The sequence below is a fragment of the Phascolarctos cinereus genome, unplaced genomic scaffold (assembly GCF_003287225.1).
Source record: "Phascolarctos cinereus isolate Bilbo 61053 unplaced genomic scaffold, phaCin_HiC Scaffold_4;HRSCAF=312, whole genome shotgun sequence".
NCBI lineage: Eukaryota > Metazoa > Chordata > Mammalia > Diprotodontia > Phascolarctidae > Phascolarctos > Phascolarctos cinereus.
Genome location: NW_027555847.1, coordinates 665,528,541 through 665,542,757, shown reverse-complemented (window position 1 = coordinate 665,542,757; position 14,217 = coordinate 665,528,541). Strand labels below are relative to the sequence as shown.

The 14,217-nt window shown below is 49.3% G+C and overlaps 1 protein-coding gene and 1 long non-coding RNA gene across 2 annotated transcripts; one reads left to right on the top strand and one right to left on the bottom strand.

Annotated features, from left to right (window-relative positions):
* Nucleotides 1–939: 939 nt before the first annotated feature.
* LOC110197454 (uncharacterized) lies at nt 940–3,369 on the bottom strand. The gene is made up of 2 exons (XR_013486415.1): nt 1,426–3,369; nt 940–1,205 (listed from the first exon to the last, which is right to left on the bottom strand). It is a non-coding gene; the product is annotated as an uncharacterized LOC110197454 (long non-coding RNA).
* A 201-nt stretch (nt 3,370–3,570) lies between these two features.
* Nucleotides 3,571–13,934, top strand: SHD (Src homology 2 domain containing transforming protein D). The gene is made up of 6 exons (XM_020971398.2): nt 3,571–4,779; nt 5,799–5,925; nt 10,830–10,997; nt 11,427–11,592; nt 11,983–12,102; nt 12,744–13,934. Exons 1-6 carry the CDS (start codon nt 4,471–4,473, stop codon nt 12,928–12,930), a joined length of 1,077 nt encoding a protein of 358 aa, XP_020827057.1. The 5' UTR covers nt 3,571–4,470; the 3' UTR covers nt 12,931–13,934.
* Nucleotides 13,935–14,217: the final 283 nt, after the last annotated feature.

Below are 14,217 nucleotides of genomic sequence, written 5' to 3'. Positions count from 1 at the left end.
ATGTCTAGCGTTGAGGGCATGGGGAGGGAGGAAATGAGAAGAGGAAGCTACCTGGGGCTCTGGAATGTAACACAGCAAGGCAGGACTGCATCTGGACCAATCGGCCACTGGAGCTGGCCCTTAACAAATCAGCTTGTTCAAGGTCAGCTGTTCCCTCATGAACTGCTCTGAGAATGCGCTGAACTCAGACCTGACCACTCTTGCTGCCCTTCTAGCCAAGAACTCCTCTCATCCTTTGAACATCCTGCCTTTTTTACTGGGAAAGGGAATGGCTGGAAGTTGTTGAAAAGCAGGTTTTTGCCTCCATATAAGAAAAACTTGCTAACGAGGAGAACTGTCCAAAATAGTAAGTTGAAAAAGTTGCCTCAGGAGGTAGTGAGTTTCCCTTCACTGGGGGGTTTCAAGTAGAGACTGCAATTACTCCCTGCTGAGAATGCTGTAAAGGGGATTCTTGTTCTGCTAGGGATGGGACCGAGGTGCCTGTGAGGTTCCTTCTAGCTCTGAGGTTTGAGAACTCTGAAAAAGGCCCAGGGATCCCTCTGGCATCTCCCTAAAACCAGAAGTCACAGCCCAGAAATCAGACTTGTTTGAAGATCATGAGACCTCTGGTTGCCATTCCTTCCACATAAAAATGCAATTAGCCAGCCCCCATCTAATGTTTATACTGCAGACACCTGACAGGCCACAACTTGATCAGATTTGTCAACAAATATTGCCAGTGTCACTGTGTAGCTTCCTGTAGCTCTGGGTGGAAAATAGGACAGTATCCTGTCTTTTCCTCAAATTACACAGACCCTTCCTTCTCAGACTTAGGCTCCCGGAGCAGTTGAAAGGACTGAATTTGATTCTTTAATGAGGTGTATACACACACACACGACATATATGAGTGCTTTGCAAGCAAAATGCTATATAAATGCTAGCTACATTTTTGAACAAAAATGTGTTGGGTTTCTTTTTTATTCCTATAGAAATTTCCAGATTAGGGGTCAGGACACCTAGTTTTGAGTACTGGTTCAGCCATTGATTTGCTGTGTCACCTTGGCCAGGTCCATTCAGTGACCCCATCTATAAAATGAGAGGGGTTGGATGAGATGACCTCGTAGATCTGTTTCATCTCTCAATCTGCAGTCTTGGGATGATTAAGTCCTCTTCCAGCTCTTCCTTGCTCTGCCTTCCTGCAGGAGGAAGGCTTTAAGGGAGATGGGCTGTGGGGAAGGAATAAGACTCTAAACCCAAAGTGTTCCTAGTCCCTGGGGTACAAGGGATTGATCGCTGAATTTAGAGCTGGGAGACCAAAGTTTGTCCAGTTCTGGACTAATTCATTGGACTAATTTGTGGACAAGTCACTTTTCTCTCTCCGGGTTCCAGTTTTTTCATTTGTAAAATAAAGGGACTGAAGTACAAAACTTATAGCTGTGACTTTACCTCTTAAATTCTAGGTTCCTTCAAGCTGAAGAGGCTCGCAGGGTTGGAGGAGGGTGGAGAGATGGACCAAAGACAGGGAGCTGGAAACTGGGGAGTCTGAGGTCCTATCCCAGACCAAGGGACTGGTCACCCTGGTGCTATCATTCTCCAGGGGCATCAAGAGTGACAGAACTCTTCTTCCAGGTTGGGAACAGAGCTAGGGTGAGAGAAGTCCCCAATAAGGCAGATGGTAGACAGGGTAGGTGGGGGAGTCCAGAGTTGAGTCCAGAGTTTAGCCCAGCGTGGAAGGGGGTGGACATCAGTGAAACTGGATACCCATGACAGACAAGGGATCAGGGCTCAGAAATAAAGGGTGCAGGGAATGACTTACACAAGAGACTTACTGTTCCAGAATAATGAAAAGTTTATGTGTTACACAGGAGCAGGGGTCAAGTAAAACCTTTACCTCACCCTGAGAGAAGCTGCTCAGGACCCTGGAATTCAGCCTCTTCAGTCCTGATGTCCTATGCTAGGTTCCCATTCAGGATTTTGACAGATCTGTGAAATCAGCTGAGAATGAAAGTGGAAGTGGGGCCTTTATTCTAACAATGTGACCTGAAAGAAGGAAAGCTATTAGGCCTGTTAGAAGCTAATTGGAAAAGTACCTGCAAAGCTGAGTTGTTTTTGATTCCCTCACTAAGGTCTGTTCCCACTGGGTGGAGAAGTATAGGATTGGGACCATGGCTAGGGGCTTTCTCATCATTTCAAAATGAAATGCTGTCTAGCAGGGCCTTGTACAGGACACCTTTAAGAAAAAAAACTGAAGCTGGGGGAAAGTGATTCCTTGAAAATAAAACACTGAACAGAAAAATGAAACTTAAGGTGGGACTACCACACTTGGAGGGGGGAGGGGGGGATTTAGGCTTCTCTAGACAACTGATTGGCTGATAACCTGCTAGCAGCCACACAGCTTCTCAACCACTAATTTGGTTTATCAAAGCCAGAGGCTTGGGCTAATGGGGAACAGGGGAAAAAAGAAGAGAGAAAGAGCTGACCAGGGGCATCTCTGATGTCTTAAATCTTTCTTTCTATACTCTGAGTTCCTTTGTGGTAGCAAGACTGGTCACATGGAGTCTCCAGTAGGTCTCCAGCTCTCTGCCCCTTCGACTGGGGTCCGGGGGGGGCGGGGCGGGGGGGGCGATACTCAGGGCCTCCAAGGCGCAGCAGATGGGCCAGACTGGGCCACGTGTCTGAGAAGTGATAGCATCTTCTGCCCCCGGCTTCCCTCAGCAGCTGCTCTTAAACCTCCCCCCCAACAATAACATCCCCAGGAGGAGGAGGGGATAGGAAAGCTGCAAAACGACCTCCTGGGATGGAAGAGGAGGTAATAACAGTCAATGACCTCTCCGCCCCATCCCCCATAGCGGTCACCTTTGTCAGCCCCAAACCCTCCCTGCAATCCATTCCATTCTCTCCTCTTTATTTTCCGCAGCTTCAACATCTGCCCAGGGAGCCTGGCCCCTCACTGACCCGCTCTCGCTCCCCCTCTCTTCCTCCCCCTCCTCGTCTTCCTCCCCTCCCCCTTCCCCCGAGCTGGAGGGGCTTTGGGCACTCCTTATGGCTCCCGGGCAGCTGAAGGTCTAGGTCACCTCAGAGCTGGAGCCAGGAAGATCAGAGGACAAGGGAGGGGAAGAGGAGGGGGGCGAGAAAGGAAGGGAAACGATAAAGAAGAGGGGAGGAGGCAGAGTAAGGGCTTGAGGGACAGGGAGGGTGAAGGGGAGGAGTAAGGGGGATAGGGGCTAGAGGCTGGAGATAGAGGAGTGAGGGTAAGAAATAAGGGGGAGAGGAGCTGGAGAATAGGGACAGGCGGGGAGAAGGGGGAGGAGTAAGAAGGATTAGGGAAGGAAGATGAGAATGGAGAGGGGGAAAGAGGGAGGAGGAGAGGGAAGAGGGGAATGGAGGAGGGAGAGGGGAGAGGACAAGAAGGAAAAGGAGGAGGAAGAGGAGGACAGAGACCGAAGGAGTCCCGTAGGGAGCAGGAGGAGGGAGAGTGGGGAATAGAAGGGCGGGAGCTGACGTGTTGCTCCAGCCTCCCGCCCTCGCCTCTACATCTGAGTTAAAAGCTCGTCTGGTCTCTTCGCTACCGGCGCCCCCCCCCCGCCCCTTGCAGGACCAGAAGCGGGGCCGCCTCTGGTCGGGACCCGCTCCTCCCGGTGCGCGGTGCCCGCCTCCAGTGTCCAGCAGGACGCTCATTCCTTCTGTGGCAGCGGCATTCGGAGCTAACCTGGAGGCTGGGGAGCTCCCGCCTTCCGCGGCACACCCTGGGAGCCTATAACCGAGCAGAGCAAAGGAGCGGAGCCGGCGGGGATACGGAGCTCCCGGGACTAGCTCCCCGCAGCCCAAGTTTGCGCTCCTGCAGCCGCGGCTGCCAAAGCCCACCTTCTCTTCCGCTGCCTAGCGGTTCCGACACTCTGAGAAGCCGGCCCCTACTTGTGCAGGGTTTCGGGAAGAGGACACTAGCTTCCCTCCCTAGCAGTTGTCCCAGTCCCTCGAGACCTGGGGTCCCGGAGAAAATCTGAGCATTGAACGCTGAGGCAGTTGATCTGAAGGTGGTCGGCTGTGACCTTAGAAATTCCTTGGCTGCTACCCCAGAGACAGCAGAGGAAGATTAGTCACGATTTCAGAGCCCGTTGGGGTCCCTGCCGAGTTGGTGCTCTGCACTCCCGAAGTCTGGCGCTGACCAGGCTAAGGTGGTCACCTGACCTTCCACCTCCGCGGAAGCCTGGAAGCTTTGTCCCTGGGACCCTCCAGTAGCCCGAGCTAGAATGGGATCAATAGCTCCGGTCCTCCCTTCTCTAAGCCCTGAATCTGCCTCCCCCTCTCTGACTTCTGAATCTATTCCTCAGTTTCCCCACCTGGTTTCAGGAGAGTGCTGATGAGCCGCCAGAGACAGGTGGCAAGGGTTGAACCTGAAAACATTCCTAAGTAATCCATTCTGGTCCCTTTTACCTGCCTGATTCTCAAACGCTAGGTTCAAAGGCTAGGGAGTAATTAGGCAGAGAATACATGGCCAAGTGGCTGAAGGACTACCTGACCTTTGGTGGTCGAAGGACCCCCCCACAACCCCCTAAACCCGATTATACAGAGAGTGATATCTTCCGGGCCTATCGGGTTCAGAAGAGTTTGGACTTTGAAGATCCTTATGAGGATGGCGATGGTCAGGCGGAGCCAGACTCGACCTGCCCCAGTTGCCCCAGCAAGCCTTCCTGTCCTGGGGACCACCAATACGGTTCTCCCAAATACAGGCTCATCAAAGTGGAGTCAGGAGATCTGAACCGCAGTAAGATGTTGCTGGGAGCTCCTGGGGAAGACAAGGTGAGTACCCTGGGTTTGAGGGGAGTGGGGGTGGGGAGGAGGAATTTAGCCCTTAGGTGCTCAGTACTACTGCAGTTAGAATGACCCCAGCCTAGACCAGTGTGCTTCTGTGACCCCAGGAAAGTCACTGTCTTTGTATTCTGCCCAAGGTTAGAGGTACTGGGTTGAACAGCAGACCAGAAAATATGGATAACAATAATTTACATTCCTCTAGCCAAAGCCCTTTCCAAGAAACAACCCTCTGGGTTAGGTAGCACAAATTGTATTAAACCCATTTTACAGGTGAAGGAACAGGCTAAGACTTGTTCATTATCATACAACTATCAAAGACATGAGCTGGAATTTGAACCAGGTTCTTCTAACTCTAAATCCTGCATTAAGAAAACTATCAGTCATTCTGCTTGAAATAGGAAAGAAAGGGAAGCCAAAGAGTTGCCTGGTGGTGCCTCCAGGAGCCGAGAAAGGCTGCCTGGGAGTAGTGGGTGAAAAGGAGGAAGCCCCAGGAAGAGCAGCATCAGATCTGTCAGGGCCAAGAAAGGTTGTCTGTGGTCAATGGGAGCCTGAATGGGGATGAAGGATTGGTGATTAAATAGGGAAGATGATCAGGGCTGGATGGAGAGAATGAGAGAGAGAGGCTGTGACTGCTGGTAGAAGGGAAAGGACAGAAGAATCAATCTGAGATAAGGGATAAATGAGCTTTGAAAGAGAATGTCAGGATTGGAACTGCAATGGATCACTGAATTGGGGCTTTAGAATGCAGAATATTTGAGTCGGAAGGGACCTTAGATCTGAGAGGGATCATAGAAATGGGAGGTCAATATAACAGAATGAGTGGATTGGAAAGGGCATTAATGTCCAAGTTGAAAGAGAGCTTAAAACACAGACCATAATGCTAGAAAGACCCAACGAACCACACAACATAAATGATGAAAGAGACCTTTCACTGGGGCAGAAGGTGGGAGAGGGAATATTTGAGACAGGTGTTGGAGAACCACCCTGAGTCCCTTGTCCTCACCTAGACAGCAGATGACAGTGAGTATTCGGATCCCTTTGATGCCCAGCCTGAAGCCCAGTCGGGTGCTCCAGAGCAGCTGCCTGCTGACAACAGCTACATGGAGCCCTATGATGCCCAGTGTGTGGTAACAGGTGAGTGTCATTGCATCAGAGTGGGTGGGTAATGCCTGCTTCTGCCTGGCCCTCAAGGGGCCCTCCCCAAGTACTCTGTCCTTGAAGCCAGGTCCCTACTGACATTTCTAATCCCTACCCCCTTCCCGGGATCAGGAAGGAAGCACTCAGCCTTTTATTCTCTTTCTACAGCTAGGGTGGGGAACCTATGGCCTCAAAGCCATATGTGGCCCTCTAGGTCCTCAAGCGCAGCCCTTTGATTGAATCTGAACTTCACAGAACAAGTCCCCTTAATAAAAGGATATATTCTGTAAAACTTGGACTCAGTCAAAGGGCTGCGCCCAAGGACCTAGAGGGCCACATGTGGCCTGCAGGTTCCCCATCCCTTACAACTTCTCCATTTGTGATCTCATCCACTTCCACGGCTTTAATTATCTCTTCTATGTGAGTGACCCCCAAACCTCGCTCTCCAGGCCAGCCTGATCTGCCTCCTAAATGTCAGTTCCATACTTCCCAGAAGCACCAAATTTCAGGTAGAAGGCACCTCTGAGGTGATGGGAACAAACAGCCTCTTTACAACTTCCCTGAATGTCTTTGCTGGAAGATCTCCTGGGAAGGGGAACCATTCTGCTTTTGAATGAATCAAAAACTAGAAAGTTTTTCCTGGCATCAAGCCTAATTCAGCCTCTTTGAATCTCCCACCCATTGCTCCTAATTCTATCTCCTGGGGCAAGGAAAACAAATCTAATTCTCTTTCACATGAAGGCCTTTCAAATACTTGAAGTTATCATTTTCACCTCCCCTCTACCCCAACCAGGTATACCCTGGAAAAATTCCTTCAAGTGATTTATCATACAAGGCAGCTGGGTAGCAAAGTGGGTCAAGCATTGGACTTTGAGTCAGGAAGACTCTGAGTTCACATCCTGATTCAGATACTAGCTATGAGATCCTAGGCAAGTCACTTACCCTCTTCTCTCAGTTTCCTCCCCTGTTAAATGGGAATAAGAATAGCCCCTACCTCACAAGGGAGCTGTGTGAGTATCTCATATATGTAAAACAATTTGCAGACCCTGAAGCACTCTACAAATGTGAGATTAGTCACCATCCTTCCTCCTCAAATGCTTCAGCTAATCAATGTTCTTCCTCAAATATGGTACCCAGAACTGAATAAAGTACTCCAGAGAGGAACCAACCAGGGCAGAATACAGTAGGCCTATCGATTCCCTGATCCTGGACACTGTAGCTCCCTTAAGGTAGCCCAAGACTGCATTGTGGGTTTTTTTGAACAGCCGTGTCACAATGATACATACTGAGCTCTTGTGGTCCTCTGAAGCTCTCAGATCTTTTTCAGATGACCTACTGTCTAACTCTGCCTCCTCTATCTTGTATCATAAAATTGATTGTTTGATCCCAAGTATAAGACTTAATATCTATCTTTATCAAATCTTACCTTATTAGAGCCCACCACTGAAACTTTTTGAATCCTATTTGAATCTATAATTCACATTAGTTATCCTTTCCCAATTTAGTGCCATCTGCAAATCTGATAAGTGTGCCATCTCTATGTGTTAAACAGTACAAGACCAAGCCCAAATCTCGGGTGCTCTGCTACAGACTTCCTTCTATGTCATCAAACTGTAAATTATTACTCTCTTGGTCTGGCTGACCATTTGACCAGTTCTCAAATCCATGTAGCTGTTCCGTTTAGAAAACTCTCCCTTTTCTTCCTTGTCAGAATTGTTTCTCTTTATGTCTTTAGTATTTCACTCTTGGGGCAGCTAGGTGGCGCAGTGGATAGAGCACTAGTCCTGAAGTCAGGAGGACCTGAGTTCAAATGCGGCCTGAGACCAAACACTTGACAATACTAGCTGTGTGACCCTGGGCAAATCACTTAACCCCAATTGCCTAAAAAAAAAAATTCATTCTTGGCACTTCCCACCCTTCCAGGACTGACGTCTCTGCTGGATTTTTAGTCCCTGGGACTCTATGCCTCCTTTTTGTAAATGCTGTCTTGCTGGATGTCCTAACAACTCATCCCCAAACATGTCCAAAACAGAACTCGTCATTATCCTCTTTGAGTTCACCTCCCCTGAAGAAAGAACCTTCCTCTCCTACCAACTTTCCTGTTTCTGTTAATGATACCATCAGCCACCCTGTATTTCTTGCTCAAAACTTCAAAGTCATCTGGCTCTCAGTTAGATGCCAACTCTAGGCCATTGTACCTCTGCATCTCTCAAAGCCTTCCCCTTTCCTTGCTGACAAAGCCACCAACAGACTATTGCAATTGCCTTCCATTAGGTCTCTTCCTGATTGTTTCATCTCTCCCCTCTCCAAAGGATTCAATATACAGATGCCAAAGTGATGCTCATGAGACAGATCATGTCATCTCCCTCATTCGAAAACTTTCCATGGCTCCCTATTGTGTCTAGGATAAAGTACAGATTAATTCCTTAGCCTGGCATTTAAGGCCTCATATGAGCTGGCCTCAGCCTACCTTTCCAACCTTCTTACTCTCCTTCTCCCATTGTACGTTCTAGCTATTCTGTCTGTACTTACTCCCTGTTACCAATTCTTGTCCTATTTTCATGCTGTTCCAGGAATTCACTTAGGCCATTCCCCCATGAGATAGAGTCAGTCTCTCTCTCTCTCTCTCTCTCTCTCTCTCTCTCTCTCTCTCTCTCTCTCTCTCTCTCTCTCCCTCCCTCTCATGGAAATCTTTCTCTTCAAAGCTAATCTCTGATTCCACCCCAATCATGATGCTTTTTCCCACCCTGAAGTTGTGTCCTTACCTCCTTCCAATATGCCATGTTCCTGTCCCCACCCCCAAGCTAATGATGTTGTTGCTTTCTTCCAATATGTCTAGAGACCTCTGTTTGTAGTATTTTCACTTTGACCTGGAAGCTTTGGATTTTGGTCATGATCATCCTGGGAATTTTCTTTTTGGGGGTTTCTTTAAGGAGGCAGTTGGTAGAGTCTTCCTGTTTTCACTTTGCCCTCTTGTTCTAATATGTCTGGGCACTTTTCTTTTATGATTTCCTGAAATACATTAACTAGGCTCACTTTTTGGTCATAGCTTTCAGGTGGTCCAGTGATTCTTAAATGCTCATTGCTTGATTTGTTTTTCATATGAGATCCCCTACATTTCCAGATGTTGTCAGTCTTTTAATTTTGCTTTGTCTTTGCTTGTCTCATGAAGCTTTTAATTTCTGTTTGGTCCATTCTCATTTTCAAGGAATCTGTTGCTTGGGTAAAGTTTTATACTTGTCATGTTAAACTGTTAATTCTTTTTCCAAATCTCTCCTCCAAAGCTCTCATTTTTCACATAATTTTAAACTTTTAAAAAATGTTTGTTTCATTTCTTCTAGGAATCCTAATTGATCTTGTGGTCAAGCTTTGTTTTTCTTTGAGGCTTTATTGATATTTTGAAGTTATTCTCCTCTTCTGGGTTTGTGTCTTGGACATCCCTGGTGTCAATAATGGTTCTTTATCTTTATTTGCTTATTCTTTCACTCTTACTTCCTAGATTGACATTTTCTGTTATGACAAAGCTCTGGGCACTTCTGGCAGGATGGTTGTGGCCTTGTATGGTCCAGGTCTGTCTTATTTGGAATCTTGCTGCTGTATTCTTCGGGCATTGAATGCCATGTTCTTCAAGGATCACAGAGGATGCTTGAGCCAGGAAGCTGCAGACTTCCAGTGGACCCCATGTGATCCTATCATGGGTATGGTCTGATTGCTGCCCTCCTGGGTTGAGTCTAGACCACACAGCTGTAAACCTGTTCCTGGACAGCACTCCAGTAGACTGTAGTTGGCCCCAGCTCCTATTGGCTGCCTAAAGGTTCAGTAGGTACAGGTGATTCTGCTGCTACTTAGCTTCATTCTGGTTCTGCTCTGGGAGAGTTGGGCTGCTAACCTAATTGGCAGCCCTAGGGACTGAATACTCCATCAGCCCCTTCTGGGAGACCCCATGCCTTTGATCCAGCGATATCTTCAAACTTCTCTAAGTCCAAAAACTTCCCTGTGCTGCTCGCCTAGCTCAGTTAAGTCTATGGTTGAGAGCAGAATCACAGTTCACAGCCCTGCCCTGCCCGGCTGCCTGAGCCCCAGAGATCTGAGGCCAAGGTTCTAGTCTTTCTGGGTCACCCCATACTGCTGGCCTGGGCCTGGGGTGATTTGTTCTGTTATTGACCTGAGGCTTAAAACCTTGAAATCTGATCTGGGTGACTCTGCCTGTGCAGAGCCTTGAGAGCTGAGTCTGCTGCATCTGTAATCCACGGCCACCTCTGTGCCATAGTTCTTGACCTGGTCATTTGCCTACGGGTCCAGTTTATGATCTTGGGCTGAAAGGATGGTTCACTGTGGTTGTTCCTTAGATTCCCTGATCACTTCTAGGCCTGGGGGTCTTCTTAGGTCTTTGTTGGCATAGGTGAGGGGGACGTGGGGCTGTCCTGCTTCCTCCTACTCTGCATCTTGACTAGTCTCCCCCCAAAGCCCTGTGTCTAGAACTTTCCCCCACCCCTGTCACTCCCTACCTTGCCAACATGGCATATCCCTACTATTAGACTGTAAGTTCCTTGAGGGCAGGGACTGTGTTATTTTTCATCTTTGTGTCCCCAGGCACATTAAGTATAGAGGGACAGAGACAGGGACTGGACCTATGATTTCACAGGCAACTCCAAGGTGAGGAAATTCCCTCTACCCATTCAGACTGGCACCTTTTCTGCAAGTCTTAGAGTGTTGCTTAGAGTGAGTTAAATGATCTGCCCAGGGTCACACAGCCAGTATGCGTTAGGGGTGAGATCTGAACTCAAGTCTTCCCATTTTTATGACCAGCTCTCTACCCACTGGCCAACACTGCCTTTCAAATGTATAGTAGGCGATCAATGAATATCTGTTGAATTAAACCAGACACAATTATCCACCAGACCTGCAGCTCTATGACACACCCTATGAGGAACAGACGGCAGGGGGCAGTCCTGAGGCTGAGCAGAGGCCCCAGCACAGCCGCCTGCCTCGGGATGATGAGCGGCCTGCTGAAGAGTATGACCAACCCTGGGAATGGAAGAAAGACCACATCTCCAGGGCTTTTGCAGGTATTGGCCCCTGATTCCCTGAGGCCTCTGACCAATCCTGGCCTTATTGGACATCCCACTTTGAACCTCTTCTCCTAGTCCCTTTCCCTCCACCCTCCTTCTGCCAACCCCATTCCTTGCTTAATGCTAGAGAAGTGTGTCAACCCTTTCCCCTGCAGACCTTTCTCTCTGTTAAACTCCCGTATGTGCTGACTCTGCCCTAGCCTCCATTCTGATATCTGTCCAGGCTGAATCTTCCCCCACTGTGATTGGTCATTCATCATACTAGTTTCACTTTTAATATATGGAAGCCTTATTCCTCTTAAGCCTTGAGAATATCCCCTAATTCCCACTTCCCCTCTCCCCTAAGCTCCCCTCCCTGTTTTTTGCCTTCAGAAAGACCAGTTGGTTAAATAAAAGCATCCTTTGCCTTCTCTCTGCCTGATCCAGTGCAGTTTGAGAATCCTGAGTGGGAGCGAGCCCCAAGCCTGACTAAGGAGCTTCAGAGGCCCCCAGCTAAGACCTCAGGCTGGATGGGGAAGGGGCCCAACCCAGAGGAGCCCAGCCCCCAGCCAGCTGAGCGGGTGGACCCAGCCCTGCCCCTGGAGAAGCAGCCGTGAGTGATGAGACCTAGCCCGGGCAAGGTGGGGAAGAGATGAAGAATTCAAGGCTCACTTCAAATGTAGCCCCTTTCAGGAAATCCTTCCTGATTTCCCTCTTCTAGGCAGAGATGACCCCCCGCAGCAGTAACAGTCTCTCATTGCTGTAAGGGCCTGTAGGGATTAAATCCATCTCCCTTGGGTTTTTTGCTGGCACAAGGAGGGGAAGGTACATGCCCAAGGTCACATGCCAAATTAGGAAAAGAGCTGGGTTGAGGACTCATAGTCTAGTGCTTTGAATCTCAAAATGTAAGTACGGGAAGGGGAGGTGTAGAGCCTGGTCCATCTCTGAGTGTGTGACCCTGGCCACCTCCCTTCATTCCCTGTTTCTTTCTGTCCCCCATCAGGTGGTTCCACGGCTCCCTAAGCCGGGCTGAGGCTGAGAACCTCCTGTCCCTCTGCAGGGAAGGCAGCTACCTTGTCAGGCAGAGTGAGACCAGCCATCCAGACTTCTCTCTGTCCCTCAGGTGAGCCCTGGGCACTGGGACAAGAGTTAGACTGCAGAGCAAAGGGAGAGCTGGAAGAGGTCACAGTGCCCTCCCGGGAACTTGGGAGAAGGCTTTGGGTTGAGGGGGAGAGACTCCAGACGAGCCACCGTGGCCAAAAACTAGCCACCCGACAGGTAAGGCATCTCTCTGCTCTTCAGCAGGCTGGTGCTTGGCTGGCAGACATGATTCGTCACTGGGTTCCTATTCTGAGCTTTTCCAGCCTGATAGGGAAATTCAGAGGCCCCACAAGAGGGCAGAGAGAATAATGATAATATCTGCTGCACTTCTCTATAGCAGCATCTTCTGCTCAGTTTGTTTCTCCGTAGAATGGAGATAGCAGTAGGTGCGTTGAGATCCAGGCCATGGAGGCCATCTGAGCCTTTTGTACATGTCCCCCCAAAAGGGGAGAGAGAGTCACATCCTCGAGCCAGGAGTCAAAGGGCTGGGTGAGAGTCTTGGTTCTGCCCCTAACTCACTGTGACTGTATCTCAATGACTAACTAACTGATGTTAGCCGAGTCCCTTTTCCTCTCTGAGCCCTTCCAGAGCTTAGACTTCCTTGGCTTTGGACCCCCACCCTGGGACCTCCCCCTGACCCTAGGGCTTCCTCTTCATTCCTAGGAGCAGCCAGGGCTACATGCATATGAAATTCACCCGGACAAAGGAGAACAAGTTTGTGCTGGGTCAGCACAGTGGGGTCTTCTCCAGTGTGCCTGAGGTTGTACATCACTACAGCATCCGCCCCCTGCCTGTGCAAGGCACTGAACACCTGGCACTGCTCCACCCCATCACTGTGCAGATCCCCTGACTGCCTTTGCAATAGCACCCAAGGGTCATCCCTGAGGCCTCATGCTCAATTGTCCTTCCTGGGCTGCTGCTGATATCTGGCCGTGGTACTCCCATCCCAGGCAGGATCTCCAGGCTGGAAGAGACCCCAGACCATCTGGTCCAACCTCTCCTGAGCAACATTGCTGACTAGTATCCAGCCAATCCTTGAAAACCTCCAGTAACGGGAAACTGACCACCTCCTGAAATGTCCCTTTTTGCTTCTGGATGGTTTTTGTTGTTATCTAATTGAAATCTGCCTCTCGGAAACTTCTCTCCATCACTCCTAGTTCTGGACTCGGAGAGCAATAGAGAATCAGTCTTATCTCTGTCTCATATGTGAGCCCTTCAAATGCTTGGATGATGGCTCTCCATCATCCAGGGTCAGCATCCACATGTCCTTCAACCGGTCATCCCATGTCAGATCTCAAGGTCCATCTCTGTCCCAGTCACTCTCCAGTTTGTCACTGTCCTCCCTATAATGGGGTCCCCAAGCCAACATTACTGATGAGATCTGATCAGGACACTCACTTCGCTAGTTCTAGACTTGGTGCTGCTCAATAAAGGTCAAAAGTCAACTTGGCTACAAGGTTACTCTGTCCTGTTGACTTATATTGAGTTCCCTCAGGATTCACTGAGTCACCATTTCAGTTCCCCTAGAAAAAAAAGGTGTCCCTGGCTAAAACAAAGACACGGGCCCCTAGCTCAGCCCTACGGTTGACCCTAGACACAATACTGCCATCCAAGACGGCCCTGGGCTCTGCCCTTGCACAGAGAAGAGTTTGCTCTAGGCTGGATACAATTTACCTGGAGAAGTTACAAAGGGTGAGTGGAAACTCAGGCTTGCCCCCTCTTCCTCTACCACTTCCCATCCCAGGCTGGAGGAAGCCAATGGTGCAGATGGACAGCCTTGTTCTCTGGGCCTGAGTTTTCAGACCCCAAGAGTTTTTCCCACTCTCTCCCACCCAATAAATAAGTTATATCTGACTCCTGCATACTGTCATGGGGGAGAAGTGGAAGACAAGAGCTTCTGTTGGGTGGGAGCAAGGTTGGCCCTCCCTACTGGCATGTGGGAGCCTTTTCAATCATGCCCTGCCTTGGTTGCTAGCATAGTCAAGGCACTTGGTGGGCAGGGTGATGGAGGATAGGGTGGATCTCTCTGGCCAAGTTGGGATGTGCATGGCTCAACCCCTGCTTCCTTAATCTCCCATCCATTATATGGGAGGGTGTCCCATGGTTCACTCTTCTGGAAGGTAGAGGAACTAGGTGA